General features: G+C 38.9%; 2 protein-coding genes across 8 annotated transcripts; both read right to left on the bottom strand.

Annotated features, from left to right (window-relative positions):
• Positions 1-1,009: 1,009 nt before the first annotated feature.
• On the bottom strand, positions 1,010-4,336 carry LOC118811896 (CD59 molecule (CD59 blood group)). 4 transcript variants are annotated; one of them, XM_036576467.1, is made up of 4 exons: positions 4,163-4,336; positions 1,739-1,829; positions 1,515-1,655; positions 1,010-1,430 (listed from the first exon to the last, which is right to left on the bottom strand). In XM_036576467.1, exons 2-4 carry the CDS (start codon positions 1,791-1,793, stop codon positions 1,231-1,233), a joined length of 396 nt encoding a protein of 131 aa, XP_036432360.1. In that variant the 5' UTR covers positions 1,794-1,829; positions 4,163-4,336; the 3' UTR covers positions 1,010-1,230. The 4 variants fall into 4 exon arrangements, with proteins under 4 accessions (XP_036432360.1, XP_036432362.1, XP_036432359.1 ...); XM_036576469.1 differs by having other exon boundaries at positions 1,515-1,619; XM_036576466.1 differs by having other exon boundaries at positions 1,739-1,813; positions 4,163-4,335.
• A 2,084-nt stretch (positions 4,337-6,420) lies between these two features.
• prdm11 (PR domain containing 11) lies at positions 6,421-16,717 on the bottom strand. Of its 4 annotated transcripts, none has more exons than XM_036576456.1 (8): positions 16,519-16,717; positions 15,311-15,435; positions 14,617-14,718; positions 14,223-14,482; positions 14,061-14,128; positions 13,774-13,961; positions 12,606-13,184; positions 6,421-12,102 (listed from the first exon to the last, which is right to left on the bottom strand). In XM_036576456.1, exons 3-8 carry the CDS (start codon positions 14,663-14,665, stop codon positions 9,941-9,943), a joined length of 3,306 nt encoding a protein of 1,101 aa, XP_036432349.1. In that variant the 5' UTR covers positions 14,666-14,718; positions 15,311-15,435; positions 16,519-16,717; the 3' UTR covers positions 6,421-9,940. The 4 variants fall into 4 exon arrangements, with proteins under 4 accessions (XP_036432349.1, XP_036432347.1, XP_036432348.1 ...); XM_036576454.1 differs by having other exon boundaries at positions 14,621-14,718; XM_036576455.1 differs by lacking the exon at positions 16,519-16,717 and adding an exon at positions 16,106-16,154 and having other exon boundaries at positions 14,621-14,718.
• Between the last annotated feature and the right edge of the window lie 4,945 nt (positions 16,718-21,662).

Below are 21,662 nucleotides of genomic sequence, written 5' to 3'. Positions count from 1 at the left end.
GATCTATATAGAAACATGAACCCTCGAAGAGCCCATTGCATGATTAAAGGGTTCTTTGCATCATGAAAGTGTTCTTCAGATTGATGGAGAATGTGCAGTAGATAGTTCAATGTAGAACCTTTTTGAAAAGAGTGCTTTATAGCACCATAAAGGGTTCTGCTATTGTAACGAGCTTGACATTGTAACAGTAGAAGAACCCTTTTTGGTGCTTTATAGAACCCTTTTCTACAGCACATCCTCCGTCTGTCTAAAGAACACTTTCACGATGCAAAGAACCCTTTAATCATGCAAAGTGTTCTTTGAGTGTTCATGGTTCTAAAAAGATCCAATTTCTTTACTAAAGAACACTTGAAGAACCATCATTTTTAAGTGAGTATAATAAGATTTCTATAATTTGTCTATAATAATCTATAGTGTTTTACCTCTGTGTATTACTGTAGTACTTTCTTATAGTCTATAATACTTGTGTAAATACTTTGTAATTGTCCAAATTTCCTATACGATTATAACTGGAATCCTGTTAAAATTCCTGCAGTGCTACTATGGATATTTTGCGTAAGGCTACATTTATAATACAGCCGTATGCAATCGTTTGAGCGCACTTGGCTGCATGTTTTGTTGATTTTCTGAGTGAAAATAAGTGAACACACTTCTGCACATTTCAATTACTGTTTATTTACTGAATTTAATGAATTGGAAACAACACATAAAATGTGTCCTGTATTGTATGTTTTTCCCAATATGTTAAATTCAGCAAAGAAATAGAAATGGAGCAATTAAATCTGCAGAAAAATGCCACAGGTAAGTGTGTTCTCTGTAGAGGGTTGTGTCAACTTATTTTCAATTTAAAAAACTGCAAAACATCATTTGACTGGGGTTGTTCAAACTCCTGCATATGACAGTATGTGAACATTACAACGGTAGCAACGTTACTGTAACAAAATGACTGAGTAGAGAACCAGGATTAACTTTAGTTGACTTTCCATCTTAATGTAGCAACAAAACACGTAAGTTCTAAAAAGTGTTTAATTCAAAGGAGCTCAAAACAAATAAAGCTGAAATTACAGAAACATAACAAGTTGTTAATGGCTGTTAATTTAATTTAAAAACATGAACAGAGATTAAGACATCACATTGTCCAACAGCACCACACTTAAGAAACATTCAAATGAGTTTTGCTGAGCAGAGTACAACATGAGCTATTCTACATCTTTGTAAACAGGAGCTTTCTCACGCAGAGCAGCAGCTCCAGCAGAGGCTGAGCAGACAGATGAGCAGGGAGAGCAGCGGGGCAGACACACTGTGCGCACTGTTACACAGATTACTGTTGCAACACCTGTAGGTGAAGCCGGACACAGCTGGAAACATCTGGGACAGGCGAGAGTTGTCACAGTCCGTGTATCGGATGCACTGGCGAATGGTTTTCCCTCCTATTCCACAGGAAAAGTATCGGAGGGCTGATTAGTACTGGCTCTGAAGCAGGTATTAGCTTCAATTGATGTCAGAAGGCCTACCTTTCTCATGCAGAGTCAGACAGGAGTCCTCATAAGAGCATTCTTGCACCTTCTCACACCTCCCACCGTAATAGTCCGAGCACTTATAGCACCGCAGAGATGAGCCTACAGAGGAGAAGCGCATTCCATAATGCTTATTGCCTGTTTCGAATGAAAAAACATCAGGGTCATCAACCAAAAACTGGCACAGCAGCTGAATATTCAAGGCATCTAACACAACTTACCAACACTTATAGTCACTGAACAGACCACCAAGAAGAGCCCAATGGAGTATTTCATTGTGCCAAAATTTTTGTTACCTGTAGATGAAGAAAACTTCAGAAAAAGCAGAAACTGAATGTGGCACTTCACAAAAATATAGTCATCCTAAATATTTTAAATTCCAAACAACATTTTTCCACATAAATACAACTGTCATTACAGGCTGTTCAGCAGTGATCAGCAGGGATGCACCAATATGGGAATTGTGGGCCGATGCCGATACCTGATATTTTTGTGCCCTTATCTGCCGATACCAATACATAAACACTCATAAAACATAGAACTTGGGACCACATTTACCTGGATTATATAAATAAAACCTTATTAAATATTAACCTGTATACTATTACAAATACAGTAAAATGGATTATAAGCAGATATTTTTGCATAGTAGCCCAGCATCAATTGAACATTTTGCTCTACTAGAGTACAATAAATACACAATCAAGTATCAGTTTGTAATATTGGCCAATTCTAAACATCTGTCCAATGGCAAAAATTTTAACACAACTACAGTGAAGAGCAACAAGTATTCAGACCCTTTTGTTTTGTTATTTAAAATACTTCCAGTTTAAATTTTCACTTCAGGTTTACACATGTAATGTCTTCTGACTTAGTACCCATACAAAGGAACCAAAAAGTATGTATTCACAGTCATAAACAAAGATTACATAAAAAATATCAAGTAAAAGAAAAACATTCTCATGTAAATTGCATTTGGTGTCATTATAAAAGACACTGACATTGGTTGGGAAGATTTCACACAACACATGGAGATTGTGGTAGTAAACGTGATGGAGCTTTCTAAAGTTTTCAGGGACTACGTTATTAAACAACACCAGAATGGAAAAAAATGACAGACCCATAACAAAGACTTTAAACATCCCTGTCAGAACAGTTGTTTCCGATAATATGCGATAAAAGTGGAAACCACATGGAACCACAACTCATCATTTCACCACAAAAGATTTCACAACATCTCAGACTAATGATAAGGAAGGCAAGAGAGAAGCTAGCAGTCACTTGAAAAGAGCTGCAGACTGACCTGAAAACAGCAGGAACAACAATTACACAGAGAACAATAAGCAATAAACTGTGCTGCAATTATCTTCCCACATAAAATTTCAGAACATTCAGACAAATCAGAGCTGTTTTGGAACAATGTGCTCTGGACAGACTAAACACAAATAGAACTCTTTGGCAATAACTTAGTGTGTCATGTTTGGGGAAAGAAGTGTTAAGCATATGATCCCAAGAACAGCATACCCACAGTGAAGTACAGAGGTGGGAGCATCATGATATGGGCTGCTTCTTGAAGTTTATTAAGTAACAAAAATAAAAGTGTCTGAATACTTGTTTCCTCTCACTGTATCTGCTGATAATTCTGATGTCTCCCTAGCGGAAGACATTTATTCCAAATAGTAATACATACTTTTTCACAGTCAGCCTCGCTGTAAATCAAAGTGTTTCGATTCTGAACGTTTTTCTGTAACACTTCTGAAATGTGTCTCAGTGTTTAGTTGAGCTCTTCTCCTATTTGAGAGACAGCGTGACTTACATCTATATAACACCAGTGTTAAAATCTAAATGTCACATTTTCACTTGTTCAAAGGGGAATTTCACCATTTTTTCAAAGTTTCTGCACAGTTCAATTGAGTGGAGACAAATACAACACAAATATAGCCATTTTGTTTACCATCTAAAACCACCAGTGAACCTATACATGTCTTCTGAGTTGTTATTTATAATGCTGATGATGGTAAAATAGTGGAAAATCTGAAAAAAAAACTGAAATGTCCTGCATGTGACACTTTAGTATTATATATATTTTATAAATATATATTTTAAACTGAAATCTAATCTTAAAACTATCAAAAACAATGTCCCAATCATCAGGCAGTGTCTTCATAACGTGTCATGTAATAACTTTCGAAGGTACTGAAAAATGCATTACACACTTCAGACATCTGGTTCCTATCACCACCACTGTGAACAATCCTGACTCTATACATTTCTGTAAAACAGAGCATTTCACATCAAACCACTCTGAATAACTGTGTGTACATCATAACCATTTAACTGCGTTGTCTATTAGATATTTTAGCCGTTTCCTAGTTTGTTCTCAAATAGGAATTAAATTTTACAGAGTTACAGTGTTGTTCAAATTCCAGGGCAGTGATAAGACAACTATCTTAAATATTACTACACAACATTTCAGATTAAATATAACCACAGTCCTTGTGAGGTGTTCAGTGGATTCACAAATAAATTGTCAAACATTACTACAAAACGTATCACAAGAAAACAACTGCAACTGCAGTCATTAGGCTGCTCAAAGTTCAAAGGACTGATAAGATAATTATGTCAAATATTATCAGACTACTTACCAGAGCAGTTCAAATGGTGAATGATGTAAAGATGTTTTTAACTGAAAATGAGTCAGATCTCCCCAGAACACGCCTGTCCAGCACAAAGCTCCCCAATCATTCCTAAAGCCACCTCTTCTCTGCTCCAGCGCTCGCCCAACCTCACCCTTGTCCTACTTGAATGATGTCATTGACAGGAGTTGTGCACATCTTCTGTTTACCCCTGCCGTGCCATATATGGCAAATAATAGTCTACAGACTGAATACGAAACAAACTTTCAGGGTTTCTAAGACCACCCATGTCACCCCGTGTTATATTTCTTAAAATCGTTACATAAACATATGCTTTAAATATACAGTATTACTGTGATGTTTCTATCTCAAACCTGATTACGCTGATATACATTATTTCATTCTCTATAGGGGTCAGTGTGTAAGCTACACAATGGTGTCAGGCAGATCTCAAATGGTAAGTCTGAAGGAAACTACTGCTTCTTGGTACGTTCAGACTGGACATTGACAAAACCAATACAGTTCAATACAATGTTTTATATAAGAACATGGCAATGTTTGGTCACAGGGAATAAAAAAGTATTCATGCATCTTGAGCTGCAGCTGGGGGTGACAATAAGGCCGCTGTGTCAGATTTTCCATAGACTTGCTGCCACAGACATTCAGGCGCTCAGTTTTTTTTTCTCAATGCATTCCTTATAACCAGCAAAGACGCTATATACTGTTATCATTCTGACTGTAAAGACAATGTTGCTGAACTTTCTGAAGTGGTTTGCCCTTCATAAATTCCACACTGTGGAATTGTGTTCTTATTCTTCTTCTCTCGCAAATGTCACATGAACAAATATGAAACCGTATCATCCACACCAGGGGTGCATAACTCTGGTCCCGGAGGGCCAGTGTCCAGCACAGTTTGGTAGTTCTTCTTCTCAAACACACCCAATAAACCTGCCAATTAATAGGTTAGTGTAATCAGGTGTGTTTGAGCGGGTAAATAACCAAACTGTGTTGCACACGGTTGCTCCAGGACCAGAGTTGTGCATCCCTGCTCCACACGGTTATCAGCGTGCTGATGGAGATGTGACAGTGACATGTTGCTTGTCTCAATGCCAGGCAGCAGCCTGCAGCTACCGAGACTGGGGGGCACATGAACAATGAGGTCGCGGTTGGACTCCAACAAAGAGCACTTGATCGCCATGTGCTTTCAACAGCTCAAACTAATTTTGGGTTACACAAGGTCAGAGATGTAATGGCTCGATTTTTTCTCCAACCAGAGCAACTTTGGATCATTTACAGCGTCTAGTCGTATCCAGTGGCTGTGAATGCTTACGACAAACAGCTCTGTTACTGTAATGAAAATTACAAGTAACTACATAGAAACATACTGAAGTATATAAAAGTAAAAAGTAAACATTTTAACAAAGTTCAAAGTTTTCTTTATTTGGTGGTGTGTGATACGGCAGTGTGGTGCGGTGACTAATGGCCAGTACTGGTCCTTGTACAAAATTAATTAGCATCATTATAGGCAGCTTCATTTTATTAGAGGTAGAGAACAGAGAATTTGGTTAGAGGTTCTTAAAATGGTAAGGAAAAGGGATAGTCTTTCAGATTTGTAATGAAAGTCTAAATGAGAATAAGGAGTAAAAAGTATGTTACATTACATCCTATTATTCATACAGGTCAGTTTTCTGTACTGAAAAAAGGGGAAAAAAACATAGATCATTACACCACCAGTACTACCATAACTGTTTTCTATGTTTTTTATGTTCCTACAAATAAATCAACACATTATTGTGGGTTCAAGACCTCTACCCTTTTAGACCCAATATTCAGCTAAGCTCATTAGTTCAGTATCTGAATGTGGTTGACCTAAGATGGGTTTTCATCAGTTTTGGTGTGAGGAAGCTCTGTCAAGTCAGAGACTATTGAACAGGTCACTATTTAGCCTCATAGTGATGTAATGTTAGCCTACAAATACTGCAATCAGAAAATAGCAGCTAATACTATTTCATCACCGTTCCTGGGACAGTGACAATATGTGTTTGATCGCTACTTAATTTGTATAAGACTTTGATACCTCAACTGGGGGCCCAAGAAGGAATCTGGCCCCCCACTGAACCCCTCTCACTATCTGTGCAACAGCTTAAATGATATTAGTGTTTTTGAGTTTAAAAGCATCCCAGCTAAGCATGTATCAGCATTATTGATTAATGCTGATACATGTCAACATTTTGCCTTATCAAAGACAAACACATTAAACTAGTAAAAAATAAAATACAAAAACTTTATTAAACCATTATATGTGGAATATATATCATTAAGCTTACATTTTGAGTGGATTTATACAGTACATAACCACAATCTCCAGCTATATAATTTCTTAAGTTCACATATAGTTTATAGCTATAGATTTCCAGTGTTACAATGTATTCATGCAAATGCTAAGAGTGCGGTGTATAGAGCTGTGTGCTGTGTAAATGTGTATAGTTGTGGCCACGACTTATAATAAAAACAAAATATTTCATTCACGCCGACTTATTTGAATATAAACCTGACATCAGAGATGTTTTTGTTCCCATCATGCCTAAAATGCTGCTCCCCCCAAATTAGGTGAGCAAATGAAACATTGACAGCAATACAAAATACAATACAGGTTATTGTGAATACTTTTACAAAAAAGATGTAAATCATGAAATACAAAAGTATGAATCTTGATTTGGAATTTACATTTTGGTACATAATGCTTCAGGAGAAAAAGACAAAGACAAAACAAAAATGACCTTAAGCTTGATTTTGGCTCAAAAGAAAAAGTGTGTGTGTGTGTGTGAGAGAGAGAGAGAGAGAGACTCTCTGTCGGCTCAAATACAATAAAGTACTTTTAACAACCATTCTGGTAATTAAAGCAGAGTCAGAGAAGAGTTCAATATATGTATATCTTTGTGCCAAAAGAAAGAAAGAAAGAAACAAACAAACAAACTCCCCTAAACATGCAAAAATCCCAATGATCTTTTAAGGACACATCAGGAAGACGTGCATGAAGATGAAAAAGTCCACTATTCCATTTGGTTGAATGATAGCGCTAGTGTGCTGTCTGTATCAAAACTAAAAAAGCTTATACATACAATGACATACCTCATTATGAGGTAACAGTCTGTACAACATTCAAGCACACAATTCAAAACAGAAAAAGCTGGAATTCAAGCAGCACACGGTGAGATTATTCAACAGAACTACTGAGATTAAATTCAGCCTGAACCAGAACTGCAAATAGAAGAATGCTATGCCATTAGACATCAAATATGAATTGCTACCAAAATGACCAAAGTACAGAAAAATGTACAGTACTGTGCAAAAGTCTTAGGCACATAAGAACATTGTTTAAAACCATTTATCTTGAAAAAAAGTGTGATTTTGCTTGTAATATCACCATTTATCGTTTGTAATAGCTGCAAATAAACAAACACAATGAATAAGTAAGAATGTCTTATTTAAAAAAAAAACGTAGGTGGTCTCTTGTGAGCTAAAGAACAAAGTCTGGTTCCAGATGTCTCCTGGATGTTCCCAGCCAGCACATGGATTTGTCAAATTCCATTAGCAGCACATCCATTTTAATGTAATGAAGTACTGATCAGCCGAACCAGGTATTATATAATACCTACAAATAATACTACAAATAAAAATTCTGACTTCCCCAAAGAGAGAAGCGGAAATGGTTAAACAAAAACATTCATAAAATTACTACTTATTATATGAATATTATTTGTATTCATTCTAATATTAGTGTTTTTCTGAGCATATAAACTCTTACTGCCCAGACAAAGAGCTTTTCAAGTCTGAGTACCAAACATTTTGCACAGTACTGTATGTTGCTGATGCATCATTTGGAAGTACAAAGGTTTAGGATGGTAAAAATAAAATTTCTGTAAAAACTGGACGGTGCAAGTCCTTGCATTAAAGCTTTTTCAAGTCCTCAATCACGCAAATCAAAATCAAAATAAAAAGACTTTTCTGCAGCCATGAACACATGCAAGAGTTTATAGGTCTGTGAAAAACCAACAACATTACAAAATAAAGAGCATCATTTTATAGAAATTCCTACAAGAGTTACAGCATGAAACATCTATTTTTTGCAAATATAAAATCTTATAACTCAGCCGTATTATCTGTTTGAACTATACACTTGTATATATATATATATATATATATATATATATATTTGTGCAGATAACATGCAAAATTACTGCATCAAATTTTTCGCACAAAGACAAAAGTTGTGTATAATTAACATTCTGACAACATATACTGCATAGGGCTGTATTCTCTGTTTAAGTGCCTCTTTAAATTGAGATATCATACGACACATTATTTTGAAGTCATTGTGAAAATGATAGGAAGGATCTATCGCTCTTTATTTCTACTCATTTCAATCACCGTTTCAGCAGATACTTTGGCAACGAGGGTTAAGACTTCTTTAGCAGCATCAAAATGATAAAGAAATTCATTGTGACCGCAGAAAAGGGTAAATATGCCACCTGTTATCAATAAGCAAAAATACTGAATCCCAGTACACAGCATTTTTATCGATCTTAACCTTCTAAATCGACGGTATTCCTCACTGAAGCATGAATGTGTTCTCAGTCCTTAACATTTAGAAAGTAACAACAATGTCCATAAAAGAATAATAATACATTGCACATGTCATCAATGGTATTTAGTGGCAAGCCAAAGAAGTACACTGTAAAATGATATAGCACAACAAATACTCATACCTACTTAAAAGTGTCAGGGTATTCACGCATAATACCATGTTTTCAAAATGTTTGTTCTTGCAGCATTAAAAGCCTGTAAGAGAACTCTTTGACTGGATGCTGAAATGTACAATAACATCTCCCATTGCCGACCTATCACCTACATAGCATAAAGCAGGGGAAGAGAGAGAACATCAGAACAACAACAAATTTAAAAATCATGAGTATAAGGCATTAGCATCTTGCATATTGCATTTTATACCATGTTTGACATAAACTGCATCGTGCAGGGTTACGATTGCATAATGCATTATGGCACATCCATTGGTCATCAAAAAGAGACATAAATATACACAACATTGCTGGATTGCAAGTTTTCCTCTTGGTTTAAGGAGCAACATCTTTGAATTTCTGGTAAAAAGAGAACACTTTATGTCTAAATAGCAAAATAAGGTGGCAAAATAAAGTCTCTTTCTACTTAAATGGATGACTAATAGCATTTTAAACATGCTACAACAATCAAGAGCCTTGTGTTGTATAATCTTCACATATTATAAAGCAACATGAAGTAAACGTCAATTGCTTTGAAAAAGCTGATATAGGAAAAATCAATGTTAAGCCATAGGTGGTTTGTCTGTTTCTAATAAACAAAACAAGCTTTACTGTGCATGTTCACGCAAAATATTGTAACTAGACGCTCTGAAATTAATAACTGAAAATAGCAACAGCTCCAGAAAATGTCATATCTAATTTTCGATATATCTATTTGTTTCATCAAACAATAAGTGCTTTCTTTTTCTTTGGAGCATCAAATCACATGAAATAACACATTCCAGAATAATCGTAGGTGTGCAAGTGCCAATGCCCTGCAAAGGCATTCCTACTATTCTCATAGGATGAATAAGTATAGCTGACCAGGCCATTGTAGCAGCAGGGCCAACGTCATATTGGCCAATCACATAACAGCCCAGAGATCAGCTCACGCCCACAGAGATGGCTTTTTTGGAATATTATTGGCTGAAAAGCAGGCTCTGATCAATCAGATATCAGGATAAAACTCTGAATTCACATCCATTGTGTGCAACACAGTCTTTTGTTCTGCATTGGACATTCTGCTCAGCACTTCCGCAGAAAGTGTGTAGCTGTTCCCTGACTTCTCCTCAAACCAGCTGTCCAATGGCCTCTTGCCATCAAAGTTGGCAATAGGTGGCCCATTCACAGCCAGGGTGAGCAGGTCATTCATCTGCTCCAGAGTTAGCCTGGAGCGGTTGTTCCTTCGCACTTTGTGTAAAGACTCTCGTCCTTTGTCGCAACAGGCAGTGGACGTTGGCAGGATCCTTACCACCTGCAGGATTTGGTTCAGCAAAGGAAAACGCTGTTTGTATCTGCAGATATGACTCATCACTTCCTTAAAGCCATTCATGCTATAGTAGTCGGCTTTGAGATCCCTCCATTCGCCTACCAGGCTTCCTCGTATATCTATTCGATCATGTGACAGTTCACGACCTGATGAGGGAATCGTCTCCAGATGGTCAAAGATGAGCAGGATCTCTTCCTCCCCATATGTTCGGAGATCATCCCTGTTGTGCGGCCATGTAGCCAGATCGAGAACCTTGCAAGCCTGCACCACAGAACGGCTGCGCTGATCAATGCGCTGTGCCAGAATGCCCTGGCTCCTCTGGCAGATTTTTTCCCGAATGGACTGAAACTTGGATTCTGCCACCCGCAGATTCTTCAGGTCCACACCATTGAAGCTCTCGCGAAAGTTCTCCTCAAACTCTTGCAAGTACTCTCCTGGAGAATCAACCAGCTGGCCAATCTCCTGAATTGCCTCCTCAATCTTGGCATCCACTTGGGACACTAAAAGATAGTCTCCCTGAAAGATGAAGGCAAGGCGTGACAGAACAGCAATGACATCCAAAAGGAAATAGATCAGCTTGACAGACTGGTAATCCATAAGAAACTGAAGGAGAGACAGAGCAATGGCTGATGCATCTGCCCTCTGGGTCTGATTGCTGATGCTCTTAAGATGGGTGACCACTTCCAGATAGTCTTTAATGAGGGCGTTCAGAACATTAGGCTCTCCTATGATCCACCGAACTGCTCTTATGTCCCCAAGGAACTCTGTCTCCTCTGACAAAGTAGGTGCCGTTGACCTCAGCTCAGCCATCATACGGGGAGAATATCTGTAGAAGCTCAATAACTGCTTCAAGTTGTTCTCCAAATCATCTAAACATGAGAGTTCCTTCCCACAGATGGCATCCAGTATTTCCATGTGGGGACGATGGATCATAATTGGTAGACACAAGACATAGGGAATGGTCTTCCGCAGGGTTACATAGAGGTTTGCTCGGAGGCTAGATGAGATGTTAGAACCATCTATTCCCAAGCCAACCACTAGCATGTCCTGGAACCTCAAGCCTAGGACACCAAAGGCACGGTCAACTGCCTGGAGATAGCCATCTACATTGCCACCACTCAATCTTTGCAGAGAGAGAAACTCGGTAGCAGGTGGGCCCTCTGCAGTGATGAACTGCACATAAACTGCGACTGTGTCTGCCAGTAAATCATCATTTTGCCCATCCATGATCACACCAAGGAAAGGTGAGAGGCGGATTTTCTCTGCCAAGTCCTCTTTAAATGCTCGAGAAATGTGGTGAATAAGAATTTGGCAGTCACTCTCGTTCATGTACTGATCAACTACTTTAAGTTCGCACTTCTTCAGCAGCTCTGCCAGGGGGCGAAGGTCAGAAAATGGCCGTCCTTCGACTGCAAGATGGTAGGCAGCATTGAAGAGTGTCATCATATTCTTACACATCTCCTCTGTCTTCTCAGGATGCATGCGTAGCTTGTACAACTGCAGACACTTCTTGTGCAGGTTGCTCTGACTGTGGAGCTTGATGGTATGAATTTTGAACTGCTTGGAGCCAATGATGAAAGCAGAAGTCCTTGAGGACTGTACGGTGTACTGCCGACACACATGGCACCACATCTCGTTTAATGTTGGAGAATAACGCAAGAACCAAAACTTCTTTAACCACTCTTGCTTGAAGCGGCGAATTCGCCGGCCTGGACCAACAGACAGTTTTGAAGAGTCGTCAGTAGCTACCATCATGTCAGCAGCTATGGACTCGTCTGCAGAGTCAACATCCTGGTCATCCTCTTCCAGCACGACTGGGATGGGCGTCATGGCTTCCACTGCTGCAAGACAACAGAAATAAATGTTTACTTTATAGAAATCTCCATAATCTCAGAATATATTACAGCCTAGGTGGTCTTGTTTAAATCAAGTTTTAATGTTCAGCATAACCTCTCACAAATTTGTTTGAAAAAATATGTTTGGCATCTAACGCTCACACGAGGTCTCATAACAGAAAACTGCTTTTCTTAATGAGTACAAATGGTCTTTGAATTGTACCAAAGAAACACCAATACTACCAATAGTTAACAGTCAGACAGCAAAATGAGACAACGTTTCTTTTTTTTCAAGTATTTAATAAAATCATTAGGTTCACAGTTTAACAGACAACAGACTCTGACAGTGCTCTGATGGAAACATGATTAAGAATTTGGGGGACAAAAGAAATTCACCTAAGAACGCAAGAACAGGCTTAGCACCTGCACATTTGAAAAAGGTGTCAGTAGAGATCTGAGACAGCATGACATCATTCCACAGCAGAGATCTCGCCCAGCAGCAAACCTACCTCTGAGGTCATCACTGGGCTGGGGCTCAGATGGGGCCAAAGTCTCAGTCTGCTCTTGCTGTTTAAAACGGAGCAGCTCTGCCTCCAGTTCACGTATCCGTCTCTTTAGTCTCACGCAGTTTGGGCAGAAAGATGTAGATGGCCCATCATTAGTCACAGCGGGCTCTTCCTCCGTATTCTCCATTTTGACATATCTTTCGCCGAGGCTACTCTCGAGCTGTTCCACTGGGGCCAGTCCAGAAGCCACAAGAGCCACCTTGCTTTCAGTCTGCCCAAGTAATGATTCCACTACATGGTGTGAAAACGAACTGGATTGGTTGAAAACATTGCCGACTTGTGTTCTTGTTCTTGGTAATGACAGAGTGCTGTTTAGCGGATTGTCTTGGCTTTGGCTTGCTTCCAGCGACGCCTCTAGAACATCTTTGAATATGAGATCAATCTTTTTCTTCTTGGCTTGAGGCTGGCTGTCTGCCTCATCACTCCCGTGCTTGCTGAGGGTCCTTCTCCCATGTAGAGCAGAGCGGAGAATTGGGCCTTGAGTTTCTTCCTGGTGTTGAGTTAGATTTTCTGAATTTAACCCTGAAAAACCACAGACATGCGTATAAGAAGGATCTGGTAACATGAAGATGTACTGCTACATTAAAAGGTGTGCCAAAATATTGAGATCTCAAAAAGTACAACTTTGCCACATGAGGCGATATAACTGAGAATAGAAAAACCTGTTTTACTTACCTGTAAAACCTCTGCAGGTAAACGGCCAGGAACATATCCTCTGTGATAGTTTATTCGTTGACAAAAGTTGTTAAAGCTCATTTTACAACCACCTATAATGCCTGTGTTATATTTAGATATTTTGCAACAGAATATGTTGCATTTGTCCACCAGGAAGCCCTATAAACGTGACAATTGTTGCCAATAACACGGTAGTTTATTCATAGATCTATAAAAAGCAACCTGTAACCCATCTTTAGAAAACTAGATTACACTAGATTAAATTATGTTCCGAAACTACTGTTTTGAGGTCAGTTTTGAGAGGACAAACAAATAAGTCTCAGTTGTTGATCACTATGTGGGTGCAGCAGTAGCTCAATTCCTCAGAAAACACTCAGTTCCACTGGATGAAATGAGAATTGTTTTTTTCTAGCTGGGACAGAAGCAGATATCTCACCTGTGTCCAGGTTGCGGTCGATGCTGTCCTGAGACACCGTCTGTAGTCGTTTCATGTAGTCATCGCTGTACCACACACGAAGCCTCTCCCCCACTGCCAGTCTGCGACACACGCGAAAATAAATGTGCTCGCCATGCTGGAATGCACTCAAGTTCCTCTCACTCTCCTCTGAAGACATCCGAATGTACCTGGCAAAAGCACACGTGGATTAGCTTTCCTTAATAGAGGAAAATTGCACATGAACTGATCCTTAATGTATGAGGAGAGGCAGGATTGCAATGGTTTACCTCATCCAGTTTGCTAAGGTTTCATCATAGCCATCAATAGATTTGTATGTGTTGTCCTCATTAACAATCTAAAACAAACCAGCCAGATGTTGAAAAGTTAACAGAAATCAACTTATTAGGTTAACTCCGAAGTAACATTGAAAGACAGGAAATCCAACACACCATCCAGGAGTGCATCCCTGACGGTTTGTCCTGGGCTATCAGTCGGCCTTGGTAAGGGCCAAACAGTGCTCCCTTGGGTATGTTCTCATCCATGCAGCAAACGTCCACCTCTTGGCCCTCCTTAATGATTTCAATACCTGAAGGCACAGTGAGAGCTGCGCGATCGGGCACACCCAATGCAACGGGAGTATCAGGTACAAACACAGGGGGACCATGGGTAGGGCATTCCTCCAGGAAATACTCTTTACATTCTTCACAGACTACAAGAAGAATAATACAATTTATCATCTCTATTTCTAAATGTTTAATTTAATATTATTATGTATAGTAGTTGCATTTCAACAACCTGAAATATCTATAATAAAGACATATTGTTCATTTGAGAACGTAATACCTACACCAGAAGTCAACATTTTGTTGTTCCACGTTGGCACAACGCTCATGGTTCATTTTTAGTTTCTTGTTTGGCTCCTCAGAAGAACAGTTATTGATGACTCTAAAAAATGACATATATACACAGTCTAAGTGGGCTGACAAGAAAAAGAAGACATTGCAGTCCTGTTTCATTACTGTTCAAAACACACCCTTATCGACATTTCCACACAGCTTTGACTTAGGAGAATCTCTACTACCATCAGTGCTGTTTCATTACTCCATAGGTTAAAGTTACATGAGCTCTCTAACTACAAAGGAATGGAGGTCTTCTGGAGTTCAAACTGCACAGAATCTAAACAGAAAATCTGTGTTCACTTCAGAACAGCACAAACAGAATGTTGGACAATTCCAAAAAGCCCACCATAATTAACAATTAATAATATAATCATTAAAGATAATTAAAGATTTTTTGCTCAGTTATTATCAAGGGCAAGTATGTTCACAAGCCTCCTAAAGCCTTTTTCTGCAGGTCTGAACGTGACAAGAAACTATTGAGCCTTCTGATTTTTTTTTGTGTAAAACTTCCCAATACAAAAGTGCATGAAAATAGTCATCAAAGAGTCTTGAGTTGTTTTTTTCTTTTTTTTTGCGTAATATTTTCCAACAAAAAAGTGCATGAAAAAAGGTCCATTAAGAAAGGGGTATCATGTTACCCTGTGCTGCAGTCTGGCTCAGTTTCCATACATGGCTCAGTCTGAAAAGTGGCAGGGTCTGCCATGGTCAGTGCAGGGAGGAGGGCCAGTCCCTGTGTGCCCCTTTTCATGCAAACATCTTACAACTGAGGAGAGAAAGTGAAAAGGTAAAAACACTGACAGCCTACATGGCACATGTACACTAAATATAGAGGTTTGACCATATGTTGTGGCTTTGTACTTAAGTTATGTATCTAACTGAAAAATTCTGCTTTGTAAAATATCCCCTTAAATTGATTCTGTTCTATTACTGTACCAATAGAAGAACCCTTTTGGTGCTATATAGAACCAATTTTAAAAAGGTTCCATATAGAACCATACACATTCTGCATCAATCTGAAGAACAATACTACCATGCAAAGGACCATTTAAGCATGCAAATAGTTGTTTCAATGTTAACGGTTCTGTATAAAACCATTCCCTTTACTAAAGAACCATCTTGTGTGGGATATGAAGAAAACAGATCTTTCCTTTTGCCTCTGATGCCAAAGAAATGCCTGGTGTAACTTTGTACGTTGCTCTTCTTCTTATTTGGGTTTACAGCCTCTACATGGCCTTGTATTTTGCCCATGTTACTGATGTGACTCATCGTGACCCCATACCACCCAAAGAGAGATAAAAAACGAATCGTTTGAATCAGAGTCGGTTCGGTAAAGCGAATCGAACTTTCCACCATCTCATTAACGTGGAATTCCAGAGCGCAATTAAATTTAAACGGGAATTGAGCTGAAGTTCAAAGAAGCCGCTCAGAATCACCTCAAATCGCGCCCCAGTCATCGCGATCGTTCGATGTTTACAGATCTCCCAACTCCCACTTTCTGTGTGTAGAAGTATTTCGATTAGAAAAGCTGGCGCGTGATTGGTCGAGAGGGGCGTCGCTCAGGGTCTCCTCGATCTATGAGGAGAGCGAACGCAGCACAACAAACAGGGCAGCGACGACGATCCCTAAAACCCACGAAACTTCCATTTTTCCATCAGTTTTAGACTCTCGAACGAAGACGGGCGAAGCGCCGAGGGGTCACGGAGCGCGTATGGCGCCTCTGGCCGCGGGGCAGAGCGTTCCGAAGCCGCCCGACATCCGCGGCTCTCGTGCGCAGGCGACTGGCAATTTGCCTACAGCTTTCGGAAGCCATTTTCATTGGCCACAGTGGCTAGTGAGAGAAACTCACCTTGTGGAGAAAACGCAGTCCGTCCGTCTGGGGCTCTCAGGCGGTCTGCCTAGAGAACCAGCTCGGCTTCGGCCGCCGCACGGACAGCGCCGGGGCTCCGGCGGAGCTGAGTAATGTCACTAGTCCGGGGCGATGTAAAGTTTATCATCGCAAACATTTGTAACGAGTCAGCTGCTTCTCTCAGCTTTGACCACCATCTTTTTTTATTACAGGAAATGACATGGAAAAACGGAAGAAAGCTGCGTTTATGGAGGAGAGGGGGGAACATGCAAAATGACTAGAAAGAGAAAGTTAGGTTCCACACACGGAGCTGAGCCGAGCCTGACACGCAGCCTCCGTGAGAGAGGACGTGTTAGCTCGGTCATAACTCGCCCGTAAATGAGCTCAGGGATGTGTGGAGCGCTTTCGTTTAACTGTCCTTTATCCACGGCTTTGAGGAACGTCCTGTGAAAGTTTGTGTGTCTGTGAAAAGGTGCCTTCCAGACACATCACGAGGCTGATCTCCCAGAGCCAGAGCAATTCCGCACTAAAACAGCTTCGGCACTGCAGTTTAGTCCAAGACTTAGTGGCCTTAACCCATGATGTCTAACAGCATTCACAGGTGTGCTAAGACTTAGAGACTGCCCCCATAGTCTCACACGGACCTGACTGCAAACTCACCACACAAGAGAGTCGTCTCTGTTTTGAAATTCAGCTACAAGTCACCACAGAGAGTTAACCTCCTCAACATGAACCTCTGGGGTTTAAACCTTATTACAGAAACTTATCTATGGTGCTACGTTGAGATCTGACACAGTCAGAATAAGAGTTTTCACAAATTTGTATTACAGAAGCAATTATCTTAATGTAGGAGTTTAATTTTACAGCATCTCATCTCCAGTTAGAAAATCCTAACCTAATCGATCGACGTCGACAATCACCTGTCATACCTGTTACCTAGCAACCGACCATACGCGCACAGCTGAAACGTAAACACGCAAGTTAATCAAAACAAAAAGTTAATTAGCTTGACAGCTAGCAGCCGTTACGGATGTAAAAAAATGTAAAAACAAAACCTAAAATGCAATGAAATAAACTGGACGTTAAGGATATTGTGTGTTCCTGCGTGTTGCTTATCGGTATCAGTTTTCCAAACACTTGAGCCGACCGCGCTAACGTTATTCCCCCTAATGAACAGACACGTTCAGCTCCGTCTCGTTATTCACCACCATCACTGTAAGTTTTTCTGACGAGTTTCAACAACATTAACACACGAAGGTAATAAGAGGGGACGGTGGAGATCGAGTTAATGGATTAAGATCAATATTATGAATTGAAGAACTGCTGTTCTGTAATAGTATCAGTCGTATCTCTGTCATGGTGACTAAACATAAGATTTCAGAGTTAAGTTTCTGTAATACGGCAAATCTCTATATTACTTATAGCTAATTACATTTATGGACTGTGAGAAGAATAATCCCTTTAAAAACTACTGTCTCTCTCTGGGTGAGCTCTATTCGTCTTATAAGTGGCTAAAAGCAAGAACTCTGAAGAAACCAGTCCATAGATAACCTCTGGAACTTAAAGGGATATCCCACTGATTTTTCAACCTTTTTGCATAATTCAGCCTTTCAGATGTACAGTCGTTCCTAGTGGTTTGATGAGAAATGCTGCATTCCAGAAAATAACACTTAACTCTGGTTTATTTACAATGGTGGTGATAGGAACCAGGAGTCACAATGTCCATTTTATTTACTATCCAAAACCACCAGTGAACCTACAGGTCTTCCGAGTTTCATATGTAATGTTGATCATGTAAATATAGCGGTAAATCTGAAAAAATAAGTTTTCTTCAGGTACTATTTTGCCTTACAACACACTGCATGGACCTCTCCGCCATGCATGGATTTTAAGTTTTAGGCCAAATCCATCTGCAAAACTAACATACAACAGTGTCTCAGGCAGTAGGCAAAGTATTTGTAACATTTTCATGTAGTACTTTTCTGTCAGGGAACATTTAGAGGCACTAACTCTTCAAATGTCTGGTTCCTACAATCACCACTGAGTAAGTTTCCTAACACAGAGCATTTCACATCAAACCTCTCTAAATGATTTTGTTTCCATCTTACCGATTTCATTATACAGACATTTTTAAAAACCAACTTCCACCAAGGAAAATGCATTACTAAAATGCCATGTTTTTAAACAAATTTAATAGCTGATGATAACCAAAATTTCCAGTACCCAAAAGTATTAAACACAGCAGTGTCTGATCATTCAAAATATGTAGAAGGAGACTAATTTTCTTGGTCAATTTATTAACAAAATGATAAAATAAATAAATACAAATTGATCAAATGCTCCTAATATCAATTTCTTCTCACGTTCCCTACAGTATTTCTAAACACTGCATACAAACAACTCAGCACAGGCTCAAATACAGGAGAGAGGTAAGAGAACCAACCGATTCACTCACAATGTCAGGCGAACGCACAAAGCAAGAGCTCTGTAACAGAAAGAAGTCAAAAAATAAACACACTCCTTTTTAAAATCATTATGAAAAAATACAAACAATTTTACAAATATTCATATTGTGTAATAAACAATTTACACATAGTTCAGCACACCAGGTGAACGTTTTTTCTTGTAATTACTCAAATCGCTACAATGCATCCTCTTTTGTGTTTCGTTAGTGGAAGATTTTTTTTTCCTTTTTTCTTTGCACGCGTAAACAGAAGTCCTCCAATTTAACAGTTGATTGCAGATGAGGTAAAACACAAAGACACACACACACCCCAAACATACATACAGACAAACAGATAACAGGGTGTACAACACCAGGGAAGTTACAACGGTACAGATGAAATGTATCAACAATACTAGAAGGCCACAATCATGACTGAGTATAGATAGTATAAATTAACTAAAACTACAATGAAACGTGTCACTGAGGAAGTATAACGCACATCTGAAAATATGGAATATCTAAACACTAGAATAAAAGGATAAAAGTAATGAGATGTACAACTGGAATGAGTCTGCAAATGCTCCCATTAATGCATAAATGTGGTCCCTATTCTCACACTTTTCAAACATAGTAAAACCCAAAGTATAAAGCATTGGAGAATGAGGCAGGAAAACAAAACAACAAAACAGCCCAGTTCAATCTCTAGCATGAGGCTGTAAGTCAACAGCCACAGCACAAATGAACAGTGACTCAAAAATGTTACTGATATGTATTTAAAATGCATATAAAAGAAGGCTTCCTAACAGCAAAATGCACATTTGCCATCTCTTTGGGTAACTGTGTCTAGCATGTGAATGTGTGGGGCTTACAAACCCCGTCCAAACCTTACAGGTTTAAGACATCAGTCCACCTTAGGATTTTTTTAACCCCTCTCTCAGTGATTCAAGCTAACTATAATTCAGCATGGCACACTTGCAAAGATAAAACTGATTGCAAAATAAACGGCCCATTAGTTTAAACATGAGAAGAAACAATCCACGTTTCTAAGACCACCTTCCACGATGATTCTTGCCCTGTAGCTGTTAAGAGTACGACTAATGACTAACTTCACATATGCTAAAGATGCCACATTGAAAGTGTGTTTGTTCATCAAAAAATGAAGAGAGAAACTACAAATGTTCCTTAGAGACATACAGCATGCGTGTACACCTTTTTTTGTTTTGGCGTCTTTCTGCCAGAAATGTGAAAAGAAAAACCAACAATTCTGCATAAAAATCTTACAAAATAAACTAAAAACCAAATGCATATTAAAAAAAGTTTGACAGAACATTTATATAAAAAACTTGCATAAGAAGGTATGGTTTGTGTTGGATTGATTGGTCATGTAGTTTTGGTGGTTTCCAAGTCTAGCCAGTCAGCAGATTTTCTTTGTTCATTCCCAAGTTGCCCAAATCTAGGCTAAATTCTGAATACCTGATTAACTATGGTGAACTCCTGGTCTGGAACAGAAGAAAGAAAAAGCAATATGAAGGTGTATTAAACAGCTATTTGACAAAGAAATTGTGTACAAGAACTGGCTACAGGCACAAAACAGTCCTAGTTAGTGACTCAAAAGAACAAAAGAAAAACCTTCTTGACCAAAGATCTCTAGTTACAGATAGTGTAAATTTGGGACACAAAACAAGAAAATGAACATTTTCACTGAACATTGAATAAATGAGTATTACAGTAGTATGTATGGAATATTTCATGGTGGTCAGAGTGATGCTGAAGACAATACACCCAATTCTGCTGTTATGACGTGGCCAGCTGAGTTAGTAATGCATGACTTGCAAGTGAACTGTGAGAATATTACTTAGTGTACCTTTAATACTAAGGGTATCACTGCTGAAAGTGCATAAACAATGGAAACAAATTGAAAAAAATTAAATGTCAATATCTATTTTTCTTCTTGCATCCACCAAAAAAAGAAAAACAAAAAAACAGCAAAAACCTAAAAAAAAAAAAACTAAACGTATTTATGCTTTCATACTCAAATACATCACAAATGACAGCACTAAAAAAGGGACTAATTCTATATTTTCACAATGTAAGGAGCATATTTCCTTTACAGGTTTAACTTGTGCAATTACTATGATAAATACACTTTTGTTCAGGGTTCTTAAAAAACAATAATAAAAATAAATCAAAATGAGAAAGAAAACCTCTTAAGGCAACTTCTTAGCTAAACAATGTTTTTTTTAAAAGGGTGCATGTGGGAAACATCGAAGTCAGTCCACAGACAGCCAGAGAAAATCAGACAAACAATCACGCCATCAACATTACATTATTACACTCAATTTGCTTTTATCCAATAAAATCACAGTCTGCAGCTGTGCTTCTGTTGTGGAGCTTGAGGACTCAATAGAAGGGCTCTAGCCAGAGTAAATGTCGTTTCAGCTCATCTGTGGTAGTCTAACGGTAACACGTGAGAGGGACTACAGGGAGATTATACTGTATGTAAAAAGGCACCTGTACAGGAAGGAGTGAAGTTGTTTCATTTTGAAGCAAAATGTTCTCGCACTCATGATGCGCTCGACAATGACAGTTTTGGAAGGCCATAAAAACGTCCTTTCAGGTTATATGACTTTGTATTCTGATAATAACAACTTGCCATGATATGAAGAATCGTCAGCCTGTTACCCAGTCCCAGCTCAGA

Source organism: Colossoma macropomum, unplaced genomic scaffold, assembly GCF_904425465.1.
Source record: "Colossoma macropomum unplaced genomic scaffold, Colossoma_macropomum, whole genome shotgun sequence".
In the NCBI taxonomy this organism is placed as follows: domain Eukaryota; kingdom Metazoa; phylum Chordata; class Actinopteri; order Characiformes; family Serrasalmidae; genus Colossoma; species Colossoma macropomum.
Note: the sequence above shows the minus strand (reverse complement) of the source record. Positions and strands in the feature narration are given on the sequence as shown.

Excerpts from the sequence above, each read along its gene's own strand:
- LOC118811896 (XM_036576467.1), bottom strand. The coding sequence starts at position 1,793 with ATGAAATACTCCATTGGGCTCTTCTTGGTGGTCTGTTCAGTGACTATA. Across the intron at positions 1,656-1,738 it reads TTCAGTGACTATAAGTGTTG|GCAATAAGCATTATGGAATG; the intron begins GTAAGTTGTGTT and ends CATTCGAAACAG. Across the intron at positions 1,431-1,514 it reads TCTGACTCTGCATGAGAAAG|GAGGGAAAACCATTCGCCAG; the intron begins GTAGGCCTTCTG and ends CCTGTGGAATAG.
- prdm11 (XM_036576454.1), bottom strand. The coding sequence starts at position 15,420 with ATGAAAAGGGGCACACAGGGACTGGCCCTCCTCCCTGCACTGACCATG. Across the intron at positions 14,129-14,222 it reads CAGGGATGCACTCCTGGATG|ATTGTTAATGAGGACAACAC; the intron begins GTGTGTTGGATT and ends GGTTTGTTTTAG. Across the intron at positions 13,962-14,060 it reads ACCTTAGCAAACTGGATGAG|GTACATTCGGATGTCTTCAG; the intron begins GTAAACCATTGC and ends TGCTTTTGCCAG.